General features: G+C 31.3%; 1 protein-coding gene across 1 annotated transcript in view; it reads right to left on the reverse strand.

The window, feature by feature from the left end:
- Positions 1–1,118: 1,118 nt before the first annotated feature.
- LOC124358208 (multidrug resistance-associated protein 1-like) overlaps positions 1,119–21,035 on the reverse strand; it is a 105,802-nt gene continuing 85,885 nt past the window's right edge. Inside the window, exons 22-31 of the mRNA XM_046810500.1 lie at positions 19,209–19,298; positions 18,774–18,864; positions 14,667–14,775; positions 13,451–13,577; positions 12,228–12,326; positions 9,322–9,468; positions 9,055–9,213; positions 8,359–8,525; positions 4,613–4,807; positions 1,119–1,376 (exon numbers count right to left, since the gene is read on the reverse strand). Coding sequence (XP_046666456.1) covers positions 1,256–1,376; positions 4,613–4,807; positions 8,359–8,525; positions 9,055–9,213; positions 9,322–9,468; positions 12,228–12,326; positions 13,451–13,577; positions 14,667–14,775; positions 18,774–18,864; positions 19,209–19,298 — 1,305 coding nt within the window. The 3' untranslated portion in view covers positions 1,119–1,255. The remainder of the gene's footprint in view (positions 1,377–4,612; positions 4,808–8,358; positions 8,526–9,054; positions 9,214–9,321; positions 9,469–12,227; positions 12,327–13,450; positions 13,578–14,666; positions 14,776–18,773; positions 18,865–19,208; positions 19,299–21,035) is intronic.

Consider the following 21,035-nt stretch of genomic DNA (forward strand, 5'->3'; position numbering starts at 1 on the left):
ATACTGGCGATGGTGGCAGACCAGCTGGTGGGAAGGGGGATGTGTGAAGATCAAGCTCGGTAGTGGGTAACACAGTCCACTACTCCAATTCGTGCCACTGCACTGTTCGGAGACATTTATATCGCAGCAGAATAAGATATAACCCATAAAGTAGTGAACATTTAAGAGAGCTACAATCATGTTTATCATTTGTAATAAGGAGGTATTTGATAAACTAAGAACATGCATTTAAACCTATTACTATTTTGCCTTAATAATTTATTTTTCTAACTTAACCAAAATTAATAAGTTTTATGAATTTTCATTTCTGTTAGTACTAAGCTGTGTTCAAAATTTCAAGTTGTTGAATTTGTCTTCATGAAGTTAGTATAAAATTTGTACATAAAAAACGCACAAGTAAGCGAGTTAATACAAACTTTCGCTTCCAAACTGCTGTACATGATTTTCATGCTCAAACCATTCCTATTTTCAGTAGTAATAGCAGTAAACAATCCAAATTAAAAAACAGCACAAGTTTACCTACAAACAAAAATGTTTCAATATGGTGGCCATCAGAATTTGTCCATTTTTATCTCAACTATTTTATACCACAGATAAAAAATTACACTTTTTTTTATTAGTTATAAACACTCTCATGCAAGTTTTTATTTAATCATTTTTAATAATTTAAAAATGGTGGTCGTTTAAAGTTTGTAAAAGGAATAGTTATATCTCATTTATTAAACATTGTAAAGCAATCAGGTAATTTAAACAAGGTTTGTCTAAAATTGTTTTGCTATTTCTTAACCATTGACATGGCAAAAGGGTTGTCACAACCTTTTTGAACAAGAGTTTTGTAAAACACACGTTCACTTAGTTATTCATAACTACAAAATAATAACCACATTAATGTAGATGAATAAATATATATTTTTTCAAAATGGAAATTCTAGTTACTTTTTGAACATACATACCTCATATACTCAATATATTTTTTGCAATACTACAATGTTATAAGCAAACCACCAATACCAGGAATCAACACAGTCAATTGAACTGTTGAGGAAATACTGTGATCTATGCAGGAATCAAAAGCAATAAACAAACAAATCTTATAGAATAGAGGAAAATGCAAATAATTTTTGATTGTGTATATATCTTTAATAAAGTGTACATGAATAAAACTAAACATAAGTTTTTAGAACACATTCAATCATAAAATTATGGCTAAGTACAAATTTGTTGTTCACATTAATACTTGGTCGGTATATCACAGTTAGGACGAAAATATAATACCGGCATCCTTTACCATATTGTGAAAAATACTCTGAGTATTTTGAATGAGAGTGTTTGGTGCATCAAATTCCTTCACCTTTCCTTTGTCTAAAACCAAAATCCTGAAACATACAAACAAAATCTTCAACATAGAAATATCATAAAACGTTTTTACAGTTATATGGGTTGACATCTCACTTGTTTATTTCATCTCCATACCAGGCATAATAAATATGAGCAAACTATTGAGAAGCTAATATAATTAAAGTTCAAAAATGTCTATTGTGTGTATATAAGAGTCACCAATAACCAAAAAAATAAACAGATTTGGAAAGAATTGGCATGCAGCTGTAATTAGAAAAATGAGATACATTTTAATTTAATTTTTATTATAACTGTTAAAAACGTGACAGGGAAATATAAACAATTTGGATGATAACGTAAAAGTGGCGTAAACTGCCTCTGAATACATCTATTTGAATAAGATTTCGCATTACAGTGTAGCCATTGAATTGTGGATAAGAAATAATTTTTGGTAAATATAATATAATTACAAAATCATTTTGAAAAATTTTAATGTAAAGAAGTTCAAATTACTGTTTATAAATTTTGTCTCTGGGATAGTCACACATGCACAATAAAAAGTGTAAGTTATCAATAAGAATTATTTATAAATCCGATTAGTTGAAGCTATAATTTAGAAATTTATACTAAATTAAAAGATATTATTGATTTAGATGAATGTAGATCATGGTGTAGCCCTCACACAGTCCCTGAGAGGAATGTTGTCCTTCAATATATAACACTGCCACAGGCTGCTAATATAATGTTAAAATTATATTACTTTAAATAATTAATGTTCTGTAATGATATAAATTATTTTAATTTATCAAGTCATTAATAATTTGTTATACTTTAAATTACTGTAATACTTGTTCATAAAATTTCCTTCATAAAAAAATTGGATAGTTGCTTGTTTGAGTCTTTAGAATATACCATGGTGTGAATATTTTTTGTTTTCGTGCCAAATAATGAATAGTAATAATTAAAAATATTGTTTCCTGGTAAATACTTTGTTAAAACTCAAATTGTCTCTCACTGATTTCTACACTTTTTTAACTATTCATTTTATTTTATTAACCAATATCACAATATCGTAACTGCCGTATTTCCATCTGCCCTGCTTGATTTTAATGTGGTGAAATTATACGTAATATAGCAATTCATTTTTAAAATTTAATTTATCCACTTCATGACCTTGTAATGCTTCTAAAATGATTCAAATAAAATAAATAAATAAATTTAAAACAAATACTATTTGAAAGAAAAAAGGACTGCGTACATGATATGATCAAATGAGAAAATGGCATGGCGTCAGACAGTCTAATCTTGTTTAGTATGGATAAGCTCCCATATTTGGTCATTTGGTAAAATCAAGCTCTGACAGGCCGAGCAAATCAGTTTGTACATTATTTATATATTGTCCATGCATGCTTAAGGTAAGTAGGGGACTGATTAATGTTACATTAAAGTTTCAACTCAATAATGCTATTTTCAAAATTTAATGATGAGATATGATATAGTGAACATTGTGATACAGATTTACAACTCAAAAATATTCATTTATATGATACAGTTCATGATGAGAGTTGAGGCAATATGTAATCATGAGTAATTGTGATACAGATATACAACTTCAACATGTATTTAATCGCTACATTGAAAACACACCAACCACTACTAATACATTTTTATTTTGTGAGGCCTTTCGATAGCAAGGCTACCTACTTCAGACACATCACATAAGACTTTTGTGATGTCTTTTTTGAAGTCCATGATAGTGTTGAGGCAATCTGATATTGTGAATACTGTGATACAGATATACAACTGTAAGATATTTATAGTTAGCTGTTGTGTTCATGATAGTGTTGAGGTGATGTGCTATTGTGAGTACTGTAATACAGATATACAACTGTAAGATGTGTATACACATTTATTGGTTATAGTCCATGATAGTGTTGAGGCAATGTGCTATTGTGAGTACTGTGATACAGATATACAACTGTAAGATGTGTATACACAAGTCAATGATAGTGTTGAGGTGATGTGCTATTGTGAGTACTGTGATACAGATATACAACTGTAAGATGTGTATACATATTTACCGATTATAGTCCATGATAGTGTTGAGGCAATGTGCTATTGTGAGTACTGTGATACAGATATACAACTGTAAGATGTGTGTACACATATTTACCGGTTATAGTCCATGATAGTGTTGAGGTGATGTGCTATTGTGAGTACTGTGATACAGATATACAACTGTAAGATGTGTATACATATTTACCGGTTATAGTCCATGATAGTGTTGAGGCGATCTGATATTGTGAATACTGTGATACAGATATACAACTGTAAGATATGTATAGTTAGCTGTTGTGTTCATGATAGTGTTGGGGTGATGTGCTATTGTGAGTACTGTAATACAGATATACAACTGTAAGATTTGTATACATATTCACCGGTTATAGTCCATGATAGTGTTGAGGCGATGTACTATTTTGAATACTGTTATAAACATATACAACTGTAAGATTTGTACACATATTTACCGGTTATAGTCCATGATAGTGTTGAGGCAATGTGCTATTGTGAGTACTGTGATACAGATATACAACTGTAAGATGTGTATACACAAGTCCATGATAGTGTTGAGGTGATGTGCTATTGTGAGTACTGTGATACAGATATACAACTGTAAGATGTGTATACATATTTACCGGTTATAGTCCATGATAGTGTTGAGGCAATGTGCTATTGTGAATACTGTGATACAGATATACAACTGTAAGATATGTATACACAAGTCCATGATAGTGTTAGCTGCTATTGTGTTGATACAGTATACAACTGATGTGTATACATATTTGGTGATAGTGTTGAGGGTGATCTGCTATTGTGAAGTACTGTAATACAGATATACAACTGTAAGATTTGTATACATATTCACCGGTTATAGTCCATGATAGTGTTGAGGCGATGTACTATTTTGAATACTGTTATAAACATATACAACTGTAAGATTTGTACACATATTTACCGGTTATAGTCCATGATAGTGTTGAGGCAATGTGCTATTGTGAGTACTGTGATACAGATATACAACTGTAAGATGTGTATACACAAGTCAATGATAGTGTTGAGGTGATGTGTTATTGTAAGGACTGTTATACAGCTATACAACTGTAAGATTTGTATACATATTTACCGGTTATAGTCCATGATAGTGTTGAGGCGATGTACTATTTTGAATACTGTTATAAACATATACAACTGTAAGATTTGTATACATATTTACCGGTTATAGTCCATGATAGTGTTGAGGCGATGTGCTATTGTGAGTACTGTGCAATCCTTGAACTCTGACCGGATAGTTCTCTGGATTATTTCATCTGTTTCAAGGTCAACAGCAGCCGTTGCCTCATCCAGGATCAATATCTTTGTCTTTCTGAGGAGAGCCCGACTCAGACAAATCAGTTGTTTCTGACCCACACTGTAATAAGAGTTATGTTTTACACATATTTGATTGTAGACTAATTATTTCTAAATAAAATTAACTTCCTGATCTAATTCCTAAACTGGTGAATAAAAAATCAATTTCTCTGTTTTCTGCATGTATGTTTGGAACATTTAATCATCTTGAGAATTTGGGATGGATCGATTCTTATACTTTATACCTTGATTCTTAGTGGTATAAAGATGATTCTCAATACCGCGGCTCTTATAACTTGATTCCAATAACAACATTTTCAAATTATTTTATTACAAAATAAGAAATAAAATCAACAGAAGAGCTTAACAGAAATTTGAAAATTCGCAATTTCACAATATCCAGTTCCTATTACTTTGTCTATCTAAATTCATCCATAGCCGCATATCTGTTGCATACATGGGACAATGTCCACTTTTCTCAGTGGTAAATATACATCCCATTCTCTAATTTTTGTTCATCTCAAAGTTTGTGTAGTTGTGTAAGTATGACCTCTATAAGAATACAACATGTATGGTTATATCTTAAAATGTATTATCATGCCCAAGGGTGGTTTAACATTTTTGGCAGGGCATTCTTACTGGCCTGATTTGCTTTAATGGTAACAAAACAAAACCAATGACCATATATTCTTATTTACTATTTATCATTAAAGGGGGGGGAAATCAGGTTTTAACATGAGAATTTAGATAGAATAGGAAGAACAGGCATACCATTACCAGTCTGGTGACTGGACTGGAAGAATATTCCTCTTCTTCATAGAGTAACTTATATTCTTTACAGTGTCTGTGAATAAGAAGAGGAATATCCATCCAGTGTGGTAAAGAAAAGCCTACTTTTACTATCCTATTTCAATTCTTTAGTTACTATTTATTTATTATTTTTACTTATTATTTATACAAGAATTCATACCGAATTTAGAATTGAAACCAAATTTGGGCATCCATATCGGAAACAAATTTTGTTTAGAATCAAGCTATATTTTAATTTCTTAGTAACAAATAATACGAATCGTAATCTAATTCGGAACTGAATTGAGGATTGAATTTTGGTATTAGAATTGGAGTAGACATTTTTTGTATAGGCACATCACTGTTGGCAATGTGTCGAGGCATGCCTTCAAAGGTTAAGTGAAAGAACACAGGTTCAGTTTAAAAAAAACCTAATGGCCCTCATTTCGCGCTTTTCAAAATAAAGAGTAAATAGTTAATTCATTCATTGTTTAGTCAGTACTAACTTAACCCTTTCAGTGCCAATGTTCATATATATATATATATATATATATATATATACGGTATATATATGTATATATATATATATATATATATATACATCTATATACATATATATATACATACAGATGTTGTGAAAACTGCAGATATTTGTTTATATGGACATTTGCATTAAAAATTCGATTGCGGTAATTTTTGTACGTATTATAAATTTTTGGTATATTACTTATGGTCACAATGAACCAAATTACAAGACAAAAAATTAAAGCAATTTTGTACGATTAATTAGATGTTTAGTTTAAATTCTGTAAAACAACCCAAACAGTTAAAATGCTGCTTTCTAAAAAATAATATAACTTGTAGAGTTTTTAAAATATTAAAACTTTTAAACTAATTAATTTAATTTTTTATTTCAATTGATATTATGTTAGTGAAATAATTTTTATAAGTATAAACAAATTATTTGTTTTTCAGTGGTTTGTTTTGTGATAGAAAATATATAGATGAGACATAAAAGATAACAAAATTCTGTGAAAGTTAACACAAAGACAACACAAGAAAAGACTTAGAGGAAAAAATAAAACTGCTCAACATTGCTGGGCTGAATATCATCACATGAAGTGGAACCAAGCTGAATAATTTAATAAGTATTTTTTTGTATTTAGTGATAATTTTGTGATAATAGCAGAAAATACTCTGATTAATAACAATTCTCCCAGAACTTCAATAACTGAGGAGCAAAGAGATTGTCATGATACAGGACTCAATGAGTTCCAATCAGCAACATTAGAGGAGATACCGAAAGTCATGTGTTCAGTGAACCCCAAAACATTATCCGTGGATGAGATAAATTTTTAAATATTGAAGTTCTCTAGAGATGAAGTTAGTACACCAATTATTAGTATTTTAAATAAATCTCTAATGGACATTTTTTCTTGAAGAACGTAAAATCTCTTTTACTTGTAAATGATGTATTATCCATTGTTGGAGCTATTCAACCAAATATTATTCAAGTTATTTTATTGGTCTTCATAAATACTGCTTAGCCTCTGGATTCAGAGTCCCAAAATACTATTTCAACTTAAAGTACAATTACTCTGAAATGGATCAATCACTTATTACAGGAATGTTTAATTTGCCATTTAAAAATTACGTGCCTATGATATCTCTGTTATTCAATACAAAATCAAATGCAAAGCCACTGGTAACTGCTAATTTGTCTATAAAACTAGGAATTGCGGCTAAATACTAATCTGTGACAAGATCCAATTAAATTTATAAGGTTTCAACATGACAACATCACAAACTCATAGTTTTTGTACTTAAATTAAGAGCATCAGTTTATCTCAAAAATATTCTAATGTAAAAAATGTGATCAATCCCCTCATCTAACAAAACCTAGTGAACTGAATATTTGAAATTTCATAAGAAGTTAGTAAACCCGGAATTTCTTATGTATCTGTCCAATGGTATTTAAATGCAGCATTTAAAAGCACAGAGATATGTAAAATTGTGACAATGGTTAAATTATTTAATTACATATAAAGCCTTGAAAGTTATAACAAAGGCTACTTAAAAGAGATATGTATAATTGTGACAGTGGTAAAAATATTTAATTACATATAAAGCCTTGAAAGTTATAACACTGGTTACTTAAACTCAGACCATACAATTATTATTGGTTGCATATTTTACCCAGATAAGAAAATAGGACTAGCATATATAATTGGAAGATATTTTAATACCATAATTAAGAATAAAATAAATTTTCACTCACATTGCATTGTAAATAACATTGATTTACGTTATTTATTTTATATTATTTTGTATAAACATTTTTATTCATAGCTACAAAAGCGGTTTTTTAGATTTTCAAACAATTTTTAAACCTTAGGATTGCCAGAACATAGATTAAAAATATGTTTACTTGAAAATAATTTTTGAAGTAAACCTAGTAAACATTATTTATTATTTCAACATCTATAAATACTTAAGTTAATACAAAACATCTACTTCAGACCACCATATCTTTTGAGTTTTGAATGAATTCCAAGTTTGCTACTGGAAGAGGATCTCCCCTGTTTCGCTACAGGTGTAAAAATGATCTATTCCAGAAAATTTTCAGAAATTAGCGCTCAAAACTAAGATTCTCCAATGATGAGTAAAAACTCTGAAATTAAAAAAATCACCAAAAATATCAAATAATTTTTTACAAGATGATCTTTATATTTGTCAATACCTTATTGCTTCTTTGAATGATGTTTGTTAATTTAGAAATATGCATAATTCCTGTACAATTTCTTATCTACACCACAATAATACCTGAGGTTATCTCCACCCTCGGTAATGAGATGATTCAGACCTAGAGGCAGGCTTGAGACAAAAGGTTTCAGGTTGGACATCTCCAGTGCTTTCCAAAGCGCTTGGTCTGTCTCCTTGTCGAATGGGTCCAAGTTGTTCCGCAAAGTCCCAGAGAAAAGCACTGGATCCTGGAACAACAACATTGGCCACAGTCAATAACTGATTATTTATTGGATTTATTGGATGTGACAAATTCACTATTTGGTATATATAACTGGTCAAAGACTGTTGAGCTAAATAATAGATTTTTCTCACTTACTCATGTTATAAACTCTAAATTTCGTAATAAAATATTATTTATGCCATTAACAGTTTAAATATTTAAAATACATTATTAGCCTATATTTTCTTACATACAATTATATTGTCAGATTATGGTCTTATTTTGGTTTATTTTTGTATTAATATGTTAAAAATGGTTTTCAACTAATAAATTAACAAACATTTTTAGTAAAGGAGTTTGCATGTGGAGTCATTAGACAAACTGTAATCAGTTCAGTCTTTCGTGCATTGAGACATGATACTTGGGACTGTTTTCTTGAGCTATAATTGTTTCTTTATGTCAACATTGCACCACAATGTCACGTATGTTGATCACTTATTCAATGCCCCTTCCTTGAGTATAAGAGTAAACTATCTATATCATCCATGAATTACCTGAGGAATGATAGTAAGCCGACTGCGGAGATCATGCAAGCCAATAGAAGCGATGTTAGACCCATCAATGGAGATGGAGCCTCCAGCTGCCTCCAGTATACGGAATAGGGCCAAAGTGAGTGAGGACTTGCCAGCCCCAGTGCGGCCAACAATACCCACCTGTAAACACGTAAGCCACAATTACCAAGCTATTTTGTAGTTAATCGTTGTTATTTTTAATGTGAAGACTTATTTTAAACAAAAACAAGAGTAAACTGTGGCCCTTACCTTCTCACCAGGATAGATATTACAAGAGACACCTCCCAGCACAAGCTCCAGACCTTCTCTGTAGCGAACCTTGTAGTCTGAAAACTCTATATTTCCTTTTGTTGGCCAAAGAGGGTCTGGTTTTGGCTGGACTGTCCAAGCTGCTTCCTGACAACAACACAATGGTAATTTTAATTCTCTCAAGGAACAGTTGAAATAGTCAATTACCAGTATTAGGGGTAATTGGAAGGAGACAAAAATATGTCAATTTGTAAATGTATTAAATTATAATTATAATTGATATAATAAGGTTTGTTTGGAATATTTTATAACAAACAATCTTTTTATAAATAAGTGAACTTTTGTGTGCAGTAAACACACAATACACAAATTATTTTTGTTTCCATGTAGATAAACATTGCTCATGAAAATGAGTGTATATCTTTATATATATATATATTTCTTGTGTTCGTGTGTATGTGACTGAACTCCTCCTAAACGACTGAACTGATTTTATTGAAATTTTGTGTGTGTTTTCAATGGAATTCAAGAATGGTTTAGATTCAAAATTTGGCCCCTGGAAAATGTTTTATTAATTAATTTTTAATTTCTAAGTAGTTGTTGATGTTAGAATGTTTTACCTTCGATCCGGCAGACTGCGCTGCGATGATACTTAACAGCTGTTAATACTTTCAGCTGAAGTTATCAATGAGGCAGAAACATTTTTTTACATTAAATATTTAGAAAATTATTATTGTAAAGTGCTTGATTACTAGTGTAATGCAGATTGCATAGACAAAGTTATTACCTAATTTTAAATTAAGATTGCACCAATGATCAATAAAATGCAATGAAAATACTATTTAACACTGTTATAAAAACCACCTCATTGTACAAAGTTTGTACATAAGGTAATCGAATTTGGTTAGATCGAAGGTAAATGAAAAGAGCTGAAAGAAGATGCTTTATGATCGAAATTGGTTTCCATTGATACATTTTCTTGATCGGAGCACAAGGCAAACTCCACAATAATACTAGAAATATCTTAGACAGAAAATTAATTTTAACAAACCGGATTTGATTCTTTATAACCAAATTAGTTTATCGACATTCATCTATATAAAGTAATTGTATTGAATAACTTATCAACATCTAGCAAAAACCAAGAAAGACAGATGCAGGAAATATGGTTCATACCTTCATAATGCGCCCAAGAGGCTCACGAAGGAATGACTATCAATTATCTCAGGAGTGTTTAAGAATGTGACAGAAAAAGAATACGTGAATATAGTGTACTGTTTTTCAACAGGAAATTGGGTGCGAAGCCGCGGGAAACTGCTAGTAATTTATAATTCAACATTAAATGGAATATGAAGATGGTCACAGTTACAAGACATCGTTATATTTTGACCTTTCTCCTTCAAGTGAAGCTTAAACTAACTCTTCAAACAATATTTCTTAACCTTTTGAACAGTAACAACGCAATATTCACGTCATCAGCATCCTACAAGCCACTCACAGTAACGGTACCACTTATATTTATCTTGCACCAGTATGAAAGTGTACTTTGCGATCTTCTTATTTTTGTTAGTGTACTACTTTGCCATCTCTCGTAATTCTTAGAAGCGAATTGTTGTAGTTCTAATCACATCCACTAGATGTTAGAAACCTGTTGTGTGTGTAACGTGTTGCACTACTGGGCGAGATCTGCTAGCTCCGACAAATTGCTAGGATTTCACAGTCAGTTCGGCTGTTTCATGGCTACCAGCTACACAATTCTTGATTAGTATTTTGTTTTCATGAGTAAAAGCTTTATATTTCAGGACAAGGCTTATAAAATTAATCGAAGAAATCATTTAGGAAACTTCCTATTGGTTAATACCAAATTTGCGTTAAAAAGGTGGTTCATGTCAAATTAAAAAGTGATTAAATGACATTTCCACCCAGAATGCCATGATTTCTGAACTAAATAAATTATCAATACAATTATAAACAAAGTTATTTACTGAATTAAAAAATAACTCACCTTTTGGGTTTTGAAAGTTACTGCTTAAATGGTTAATGTCCACACGATCTCTTTAAACTCAATTATTAAAATTTAAAATGTTCATAAGTTTAACACTATATTAACTTGTTTTTGAAATTTGTTTTTGTTGGGTCAAGAAGCTAAGGAAACCTCTACTGCACTTAAACATATAAGGTTTTTGGTGAGATTTCTGGACTGGTAGCGTAGAGCCTTTACGGTACAGCCACCATGAGGAAGCATAATGAGCACTACTTCAGTTTTTCCATCTTGAAAGGAGAGTCTTTCTGTTCCATCCTCTACCAGTCAAAGCAAGCAGGAGAGATGATCTCGCGAACTATCACCCTCCGCAATACTCTAGATCAAGTTGTTATTTTGCCTTGACATCTTAATATTCATGATGCTACTCCTGGATATCCATTAAATCCAGAAGTAAGACACAATAATTTATTTTTCTATACTCATTGTAGGTTCCACTGACAGCTATAAACCAGTGAGAAGTGAACTCTCCTGAGGGGTGTTATTGCACATATCATTGTGAGGACCTGAGGAGGTAATTTGATTTCTTTTATCTCTTATCAAACTTATGAAAGTGTACATGAAGTAATTTTATAAAAGCAAATATTCATAAATTACTCTTTTCCTAGGTAATCTTTTAAAATTGCATCTCAAAATAGTGAAAAAAATGAGTATGACCTGAATAACACTTTCAAAAAAGTTTGTTTTTAAATGTCATCAGATATAGTTCATAAATTGGCTGTCAAATTATATTACATTATAACATAAGTTAACCGAAATAATTTACTTCCTTTTGTGCTAATACAACTACTAATTAATTATGTCATTGATTTTAACTTAATCCAATATTCATTTACATCATTATCTTATTTACAAATATTCATACCTGCTTTATTTCTGTATATTCTTTTATTCTCTCCACTGATACAATATTAGTTTCTACATCAGCTGCAGAGCGCACGAAGAAGTTGAGTGTTCCAGTTACCTACAACAATGAAATATAACACTATTGTGACTTAAAGATACATTAAGATTCAGGTGTCTGATTCCAAAATAATGCAAGTATTAATTATAAACATGACTGAACAATAGTGCCTATCTAATGGCTTACTGCTGACCTTCTTCTTTCACGTTTCCCAAATCCTATTTTCTTCAAAACTAAGCCTTATTTTTGCACAGCATACAAGGTGTATTCAAAAGTAACGGAACTTTAAATTTTTTGAAAAGTATTGATTTTTGTCTAAATTAATGTTGTCACCTTGTCAATAGTCATTAGATATTAATTCACTTTTGCTAGTGCTTCTTTCGATCCTTGAAAAACTTCTCAAACTAGAACTTTGGGATAACCTTTAGCTCTTTCAGTGATGCACTTTTAATGCCATCTATACTTGTAAAACAATGGATGGCCCTTTGAGGTTCTAAAACAATGGGCCTTTAAAGTTTTCTTTATTTTTGAGTCACACAGAGCCATGTCTGGAGAATATAGAGAGTGCAGCATTGTTACAGCACTGCTTTCACCAAAAATTCATGAACAAGCAATGAAGTGTTAGTAGGTGCACTGTCATGGTGCAAAAACCATGGGTTTGCCACAAATCTAGAATTTTATTTCAGATTGCTTCACGCAAACAGTGCTGAGCTTGCAGATAGTACTCCTTAGTGACCGTTTGACATTGTGACAAGAATTCATGATGCACTATGCCATTAAAATTGAAGAACACAGTGAGCATAACCTTCATGTTCAACTGCACTTCTCAAAGCCATTTTTGGTCTTGGCGATCCAGAATGCCTCTTCCACTGGGATGATTGAGCCATAGTTTTGACGTCATATCCGTAAACCCATGTTTCATCACCTGTTCTAACACGTTTCAGTAATTCTGTATTGTCGTGTTTCTTTATGGAGTTACTTGCAAACCTTTGTCTCCAATACCATTAGGATTGTTCCTTGAACCAAGTTCCAAGTCTCTAGGAACTTTCTATCACGACTTATTGTACAGAAAAACAGACAGACAACATAATTTTAAGAAGGATCTGTTGAGTCCTTGTTAATCATAAATTTATGTAACTAACCTAAAAATGATCAAATGATAGATGAGAGTTTTGGCAGATTACCTGTAAAGCATAAGTAATTGAAATTCCAGCTAAACCTGCATCAAGTGATCCTCGGTAGAGCACAGCAAACAGGGCCGAGAAGAACACAATCAGATTGCCAACTGACTCTAAGCGAACTGCCAACCACCTGAAAAGTATCAATACCCTTCAATACTGTTTTCTCAGAAAGGAACAATAACTTATATATCTACTCTTTAATAAGAGATGATAATTCTTCTACTTATAATTATCTACTCCACCATTTCTTTTATAACATTATGTATGTTCTGCCCAACCAACTGCTCAGGCTCAGTGCCATCAAGCTTTACCTGCACCTGTCCACCTGCTCCCTCCCTTAACTCGTACAATAAACTATGTTGAGCCCAATATATCTGACAGTAGGTGTGGGCATGTCATTCTTTGCCGGTGGATTCATCTGAAATCGATTATTTTAATCTACTGCTGGGAGGAAATAAACTTTTGTGAGAATTTCGTGACATATACTAATTCTTACAGGGTCTATAATAAAATGAAAGCAACAAACAGGATCCAAATTGCACACCGGTAAATGTAGACGAAATGAAAACATATGTAGAAATTTAAATTTATATGAGAATCTTATCTTCCTGAAGTGACTGACTATTTTATCGGCTTTCTAATAAAATATCCTGTAGTTCAACAGGCTATGACTGCATCGCTATAGAAAAATATATCAATATTTCCATGTAAGTGACAGATGATATTTTCTATGCTATAGTAAACTCTTTCATCATTTTCAAACTGTCCAACTTACCCACTGTAAACAAAAATGGTAATACAAAACCGGAATTTAGAAAAAAAATTGTACAACAACTAATACATACAATTTTAAGACACATAAATAATATATGCACCATTCTCAGACAATTAGATTCAGAGACTGAAAGTCAACACCTAAGGATCTGTGTATACTTAGATGATGCTAAGTTATTTATGTGTTGTGACGGTTAATGTTTATGGTGATAAACTAAAAAAATACGACCTGTGAAAAAATATAATTTCATATTATTAACCCTTTTGTTATCCTACCATTTCGACTTCTATCAAAACTAACACAGCTGATGATTAATTTTTGTTAGAAAAAGTCCTATATCGATTTTAAGAAACACCGGGTTGTGTGCTTATACAGTGAAACATTTACAGATGTTTTGAAAGTGAATGTTAAAATTTTTTAATTTACAACACATAATCCACCAACCTCATGGCAACCATGTTCGGATAGTTGCAGGACTGGTTTAAGTCCACTTTTTCTTCTGACTGAGAGATGAACACTTCCTGCATTCCATAAGCTCTGATTGATTGTGAACCTATAACAGTTAGACTTAATGTGTGTATACAATTATTACACAAAATATTTTATCAATAAAAGCATGAACAGGCTGAATTTTAGTAAAAATGCCAAATACCAAATCATGCATTTTACTCAAGACTACTTTGATACATCATTGCATAACCTCAAATGTTATTTAACATACCACGCCATAAGAGCTCAATATGCACCCTTTGAATGCTTGGTCAAACTTTAGCAAGTATATCTCGATCCACTGCTTCTATGCCTGTAATTCAGTTATATACCTCGACCATTATAGCTGAAAGGGAACATGCAAATGGATTCTTTTATGCAAAAATCTCACATATGTGATCTCTGCATACAAAGCTGGATTGTCAGGTCTTGTTCAATCTGTCATTGTGGAATCTGACCATTAAAAAAACCAGACTACTATCCTCCAGAGAGTTGATACCCTAACATGTGGAAAATAAAATCATCCTGAAAGTTCAGAAGACTCATACTGTACAAGTGCACACAGATACTCCATATCCCATATTCTCACATTGTAACTGGTTGTAACCTTGACATCTAAATATAAAATAAAAAATTAGCTCCATAACTAAACTCTTATCAAATTATAACATCACCATCATACCCTTGGAAATTAAGGATGACTCTATACAGGATGAGTTTCCACAGCACATTTATATGTATATAAATAAATTTAGTAAATTATTAATGTATTTATTTCACTATACTTTGATTTCCTTCTGCACACATTGGCAACAAAAAATGTTGTTGTTATTTCAGTGATGCAACCATAAGACAGGATGTTAAGTGTCTTACCGATGTTCACTTTATTGTGAAACCTGAGCTGACCAAGTTCGATTCTCATTTACATTTTCATTTACGAATTTCATTAAAAGTTGATAGATAAAAAAGGTTGAAACCACATAAATTTACTTGTAATGTTAATCCATTTAAAAATATTCTCCCTAAAACTCCAAACAACATTTTCCTGAACCAGTCCTTGATGCACTGGTGTTATTTTATTTCTTCCAGCATCTTCAGGCATTAAAACTTGCTTCATACAAAGTAAAAATGTTGGCATTCACATTTGAATGATCACTGTCGACCTCTTTTTAGGCAATTAAACATTTTAACTGTTGTAAATTTGTATATTTTTGATGTATTAATGGTAATTATAAATAAATAATGGTAAAACTTAAACTCCCCCTTTAAGTTTTTTGAATCATACTTACAAAATAGAAGTCAAAAAGTTCTAATTGATGGTATTTGGTCCCAAGAACTAAAAGTCAACTTCGGTGTACCTCAGGGATCAGTCCTAGGACCTCTCCTCTTTTTAATATCAATAAATGACCTCCCTGATTTTATAAAAGCCAGAACTATATTATATGCTGACGACACAACTCTGGTGAATTCCACTGCAGACATTAATGCTTTGGAAGAATTAACTGAAAACGCTCTTCAGGATGCCACCACATGGTTCAATGCCAATGGATTTCTTCTAAATCAAGATAAAACCCAAAAAATTATATTTAGTTTAAAAAATAATATCCCTGAGAATCCTGATTACCTTAATGCAGTCAAGTTTTTGGGAGTGTTTATTGATAACCATTTAACATGGAGCCAACACATTGACTCGATTAATCCAAGACTAAATAGAATCATTTATCTCTTGAGGAGTCTCACTAATAAAATCCCGGAATCGTATAACAGAACAGCATATTTTGCATATTTTCAGTCAATAATGCGTTATGGGCTCATACTCTGGGGAAATTGTAGCAGAATAGGAGAAATATTAATACTCCAAAAAAGAGCCTTAAGGGCTTTAACAAATTCACAAGAATATGAACATTGTCAACCCTTATTTATTAAAATGAAAATACAAACAGTAATTAATCTCTATATTTATGACTTAACCCTATATGCAATTAAAAATAAAAGTAGTTATAAATATAATTATGATATTCATAACTATAATACAAGGAATAAGGATAGAGCCCTCATAGCGTTTTCTAGACTGAGTAAATGCCAAAGTAGCCATACCATTATATCTATGAAAATTTACAATAAATTAAAGGTACTTATGGATAAATATCCAATCCTGCAATTTAAAAACAAGTTTTATAACTGGCTATTAGAACATCCCCTTTATAAACTAGATGACTTTTTTGTCATTGATCCAATAGACTTTTAGAACTTTGCACGAGGCCTGTTATAAATCACCATTTTTGTTAATCATGTTTTGCTGGTCTTTGCTTGAAGGATGTATACTTAGCTGATGCGGAGAGAGGCTGTTGTTGACGGAGTATTTGATGGGTACTGTTTGGTATTTATATTGGATAGTATCAGTTAAATGGAGGGTTATTATGTTAAAATCATTATGTTGATTTATGCAGGGAATTTTATGATTTGGATTTTCACAAGGTGTAATCTTACATTGTATTAGTTATGTAAATATTTTTAGGTTGTAGTTAACATATAATATTTGTAATTTGTAATCCTTTTTAATATTGTGTTTGATTGATTATAAAATACTGATTGACCATGTTTGAATATGTGATGGACTCATGACTAAGCTTACTTAGCAGCTAAATGACATTGTCAATGATCTTTTGTGATTCTTATGGCAAATAAATATTATTATTATTATTATTATTATTAATAAAGAAAAATCTGCATCTTTATACACAAAGAAATGCCATACACTCTCATAATACACGAAACCAAGAAAGAATTGAGCTGCCTAGATTAAGACTTACAAAATCAATGAATTACCATAAAAACATGGGAATAAGGCTTTTCAATAAGTTACCAGTGTCTTGGAAAAATTTAAACCATCGTAAATTTTCAGAGAGATTACATGAATGGCTTGTAAATAATCCACTGTACAACCTAGAAGAATATTTTAAATTTAATTTTAACACTTAGTCTAGATTGTGTATAGGCTAGTGAGTACTATTGCTTAATAGAATTAAGTTTTTAAAACACTCTTGTGACAAATTAGTCAACTAATAGTTTCTAGTATTGACGATGTCTATTGCTTGTTATGTGACTTGCCGAAGGATAAATAAATGTCTTTAATTCAACCAATGTTGTACTACAATTTTGCTAGTACTCAGCAACCATATACCACGACTTTCAGAAAAGATAATGATTTGGTTTGAGGATATCTTTTAGAAGTTTTTGAGTGGTTTGGTGTGTCTAGTCTAGTGCTTTTATGGATAATACTGGTTTTGTTTCATTTTGCATGAATATTTGTTTTCTCTTTCAGTAAAAGACCACCTTAATTAGAAACAACACTAAAAATGTATACCTCAGTTCAGAGACATATTCGGGGGGATTTTGAGGGTTGTAATCCACAGATTGATTTATACTAGTATTGGGAGATATATTTTGACATTTGTTAAACTGAATATACTTGTAGTCAAACTATAGTTCAGGTTCAGTTAGCATACTTATTTGTTTTAATATTGCTACTAAACAGCAGACTGACAGTAAATTACAAGTCTTGTACAGAGTAATTTTTTCCCTTCCAAATGACAGGGGTAAAATGTGCTCGGCGTCAAGAAATATAAGGATAACTTATTAAAAAATTCATAAATAAACATTATTCTTTACTTAAATAAAAGGGTATGAATAATTGAATGAAAGTGCACAGTATAAAGAATAAAAAACAAACTTTTTGAGTCCATTTTGTTAACTGCTTAAAATATTGATTAAAATAAGGTTACAAAATTTGTTCTATATCTACTTCATCAAATACTTTTTCTTAAAATTTCCTGAATGAATTATTCATTTGCAGTTTTATTCTAGACCACTTTTCATAAATCATTAAACTGACTTGCAACATTTATCTTTTCCTTCTTTGCAATCTGTTTCAGATGATCAATTCTACTAGTATAACACCAAACTTATTTTTCTTAAGTTAGTTCAGTTCTAAACTAAAGACAGTCATATTAGCATTGAGCCTGTAAACTACAATATGATTACAGAGGGTATAGTCTATACCTTGAATGGTTTCACTGAAATGAGAGTACACCGGTGAACGGGTGGTCGACTCAAGTCTCTTCAGTTGACGAGAAGTGGACACAAAAAATCTCTGAAACACATTTCTAACAATTAGACAAACAGAATGAATAAAACTTTCTATTTTATTATTGAACTAATTTAAAATATTTTCATATTCCCAAATTAAGACAAAATTGTGTGCACATTCATTGATAACCCTCCTTCAACCCCATCATCAACTACTGAATCCTGAGTGGATTTTTGGTGTGGCTGAGCTTGAATGTATCGCACTCCGCACCTTTGTGGTTGTAAACCAAAGCATCCTGTGATTATACATGGTTGGAAACGAAACGGTTAAGTAAGAGAGTTAATTTCATGTAAAAGTAAAAATAACTTGTACTAAATAGTTAATAAAGAGAATATATGTAGACATACCTGCAAAATAAAGTTGAATATAAGAATAGGAATGATGACAATGATGAAGGCAGGAGTGCTGTATGTTATCACAATCACAGTTGCTATTACCTGAAATAAACATTCAAACATAACATTCAATAGCCAATAACAAGTACCGAAGACAAGTAGTATGTCATTGCTTAGTAAACATAGTTAGCTTAAGATATTCCGATGAAGCCTTCCTCAAAACAATTCTGTGGGTATAGGCAAAAAAACATACATCACATTTAGATAAGGGTATGTGAAAGGATGTTTCAAACATTCCCAGATCAGTCATGTTACTACAGGTCATTTCAGGCATCCAAACATAATAGGACCTGGAATGTCAAGGTGTTTTGTTATATCTGTTTACCTACTTAACTGCAAAAGCATTTTTATTTAATTTTAAGAATGAGAAAACTACCTCTGGTAAACAGGGACGTCCAGCAAGGGGGGGGAAAGGACAATTTACCCCAGGCCACTAAGTCAGGGGGGCCACTTGTGAAATGAGAAAGAGAAGTTTTAAAATATTTTAAATAAAAAAAAATTAAATTGAAACATTAGAAATTTTTACATTAAAATACAAAACTTGGTACTCAGTTCTATTTAGTAAATAGGGTTTTTTTCATCAAGGAAAATTGGCCAAACATCAACGATGGTGTTCATCTCTAAAAAGAGATAAGACTTGTTTGGAGCAATAAACAGTACTCTTTTTGCATTTCATGTACACTTCTTTTAATTTGACAAGCACATAGAAAGATTGAATCAAAGTTAGTTATGTCTTGGGGGTATTACTGACAAATGAAAAATATTAAAAGCCATAAGTCCAATGTTAATCACATGAAAAATGACAGTATAATCTTTAAATTTGACTGAAAGGTGCAGAAGATATTGATATAAAATTGCAAGAAAGTATTAGACAGGAAGAAAAATAGCAATAATTGTTATTTGTTATAATTGTCAATGTTATTTTCAGCAAAAATACATCTTAGGAAGGTAAAATGATAATCAAAAGAAATAGAGGATCAAATCAAAGGTTTCATGCACATTTATATCTCTTAGGAGGTAAAACAACTTCTTAGAATTGTGTGCTTATAAAATAGTGAGCTGAAATAACGGATCAAATAACAAGTATACAGAATTAATTCTGGTTGGATTTGAACTAATGTAGAGGGCAAGGGTGCAAAAATACCTCTACCATATATTAAAAGATAGAAACATTAGCATTCAAACATAGCGGATGATCCTACGATCACAGTTTCAGTGACAAACAAACATATGTTTAATCCTTTAGATTAAAAAAATGTACCTATAAGTGGAGTTTTCACTTTTTCAAAAATAACAGTTGAAGCTTATGTAAGTAGTAGTATTTAATCAGTCTTAGATTTTCTCAAATTAATTTGCAAACATAGATTATTCAAATATGTACATCCCTTCGACCTGTTAATGTAGTGTTTGGTGAGCGAGCATTCAGTAAGCTATCACCAATAAATAACTGCTTAAGGGTAACCACAACTGAAGATAGACTTAACCACTTAATGTTGTAGAGTATTGAGCATGAGCTTGCAGATAATTAATTGTCTTTTGACCAACTAATTGTGACAGGTCAAATTACGACATTTAAATATTCGCGGGGAATTAGCAGATGGTGAACCAAATGACCGTGACGCAAGTAAATCACATGTTATTGGAATTGAGATTTATTTAATTAATAATGGAGAAATATATTAAACTTTATACAGGAACAAATTCAAATAATTAAACTGAGCTAAACATAACCAAAATTAGTTTTTACTAAAAGTAACAAATAAAATTACGCAAAAAAGC

Source organism: Homalodisca vitripennis, chromosome 3, assembly GCF_021130785.1.
Source record: "Homalodisca vitripennis isolate AUS2020 chromosome 3, UT_GWSS_2.1, whole genome shotgun sequence".
Taxonomy (NCBI): Eukaryota; Metazoa; Arthropoda; class Insecta; order Hemiptera; family Cicadellidae; genus Homalodisca; species Homalodisca vitripennis.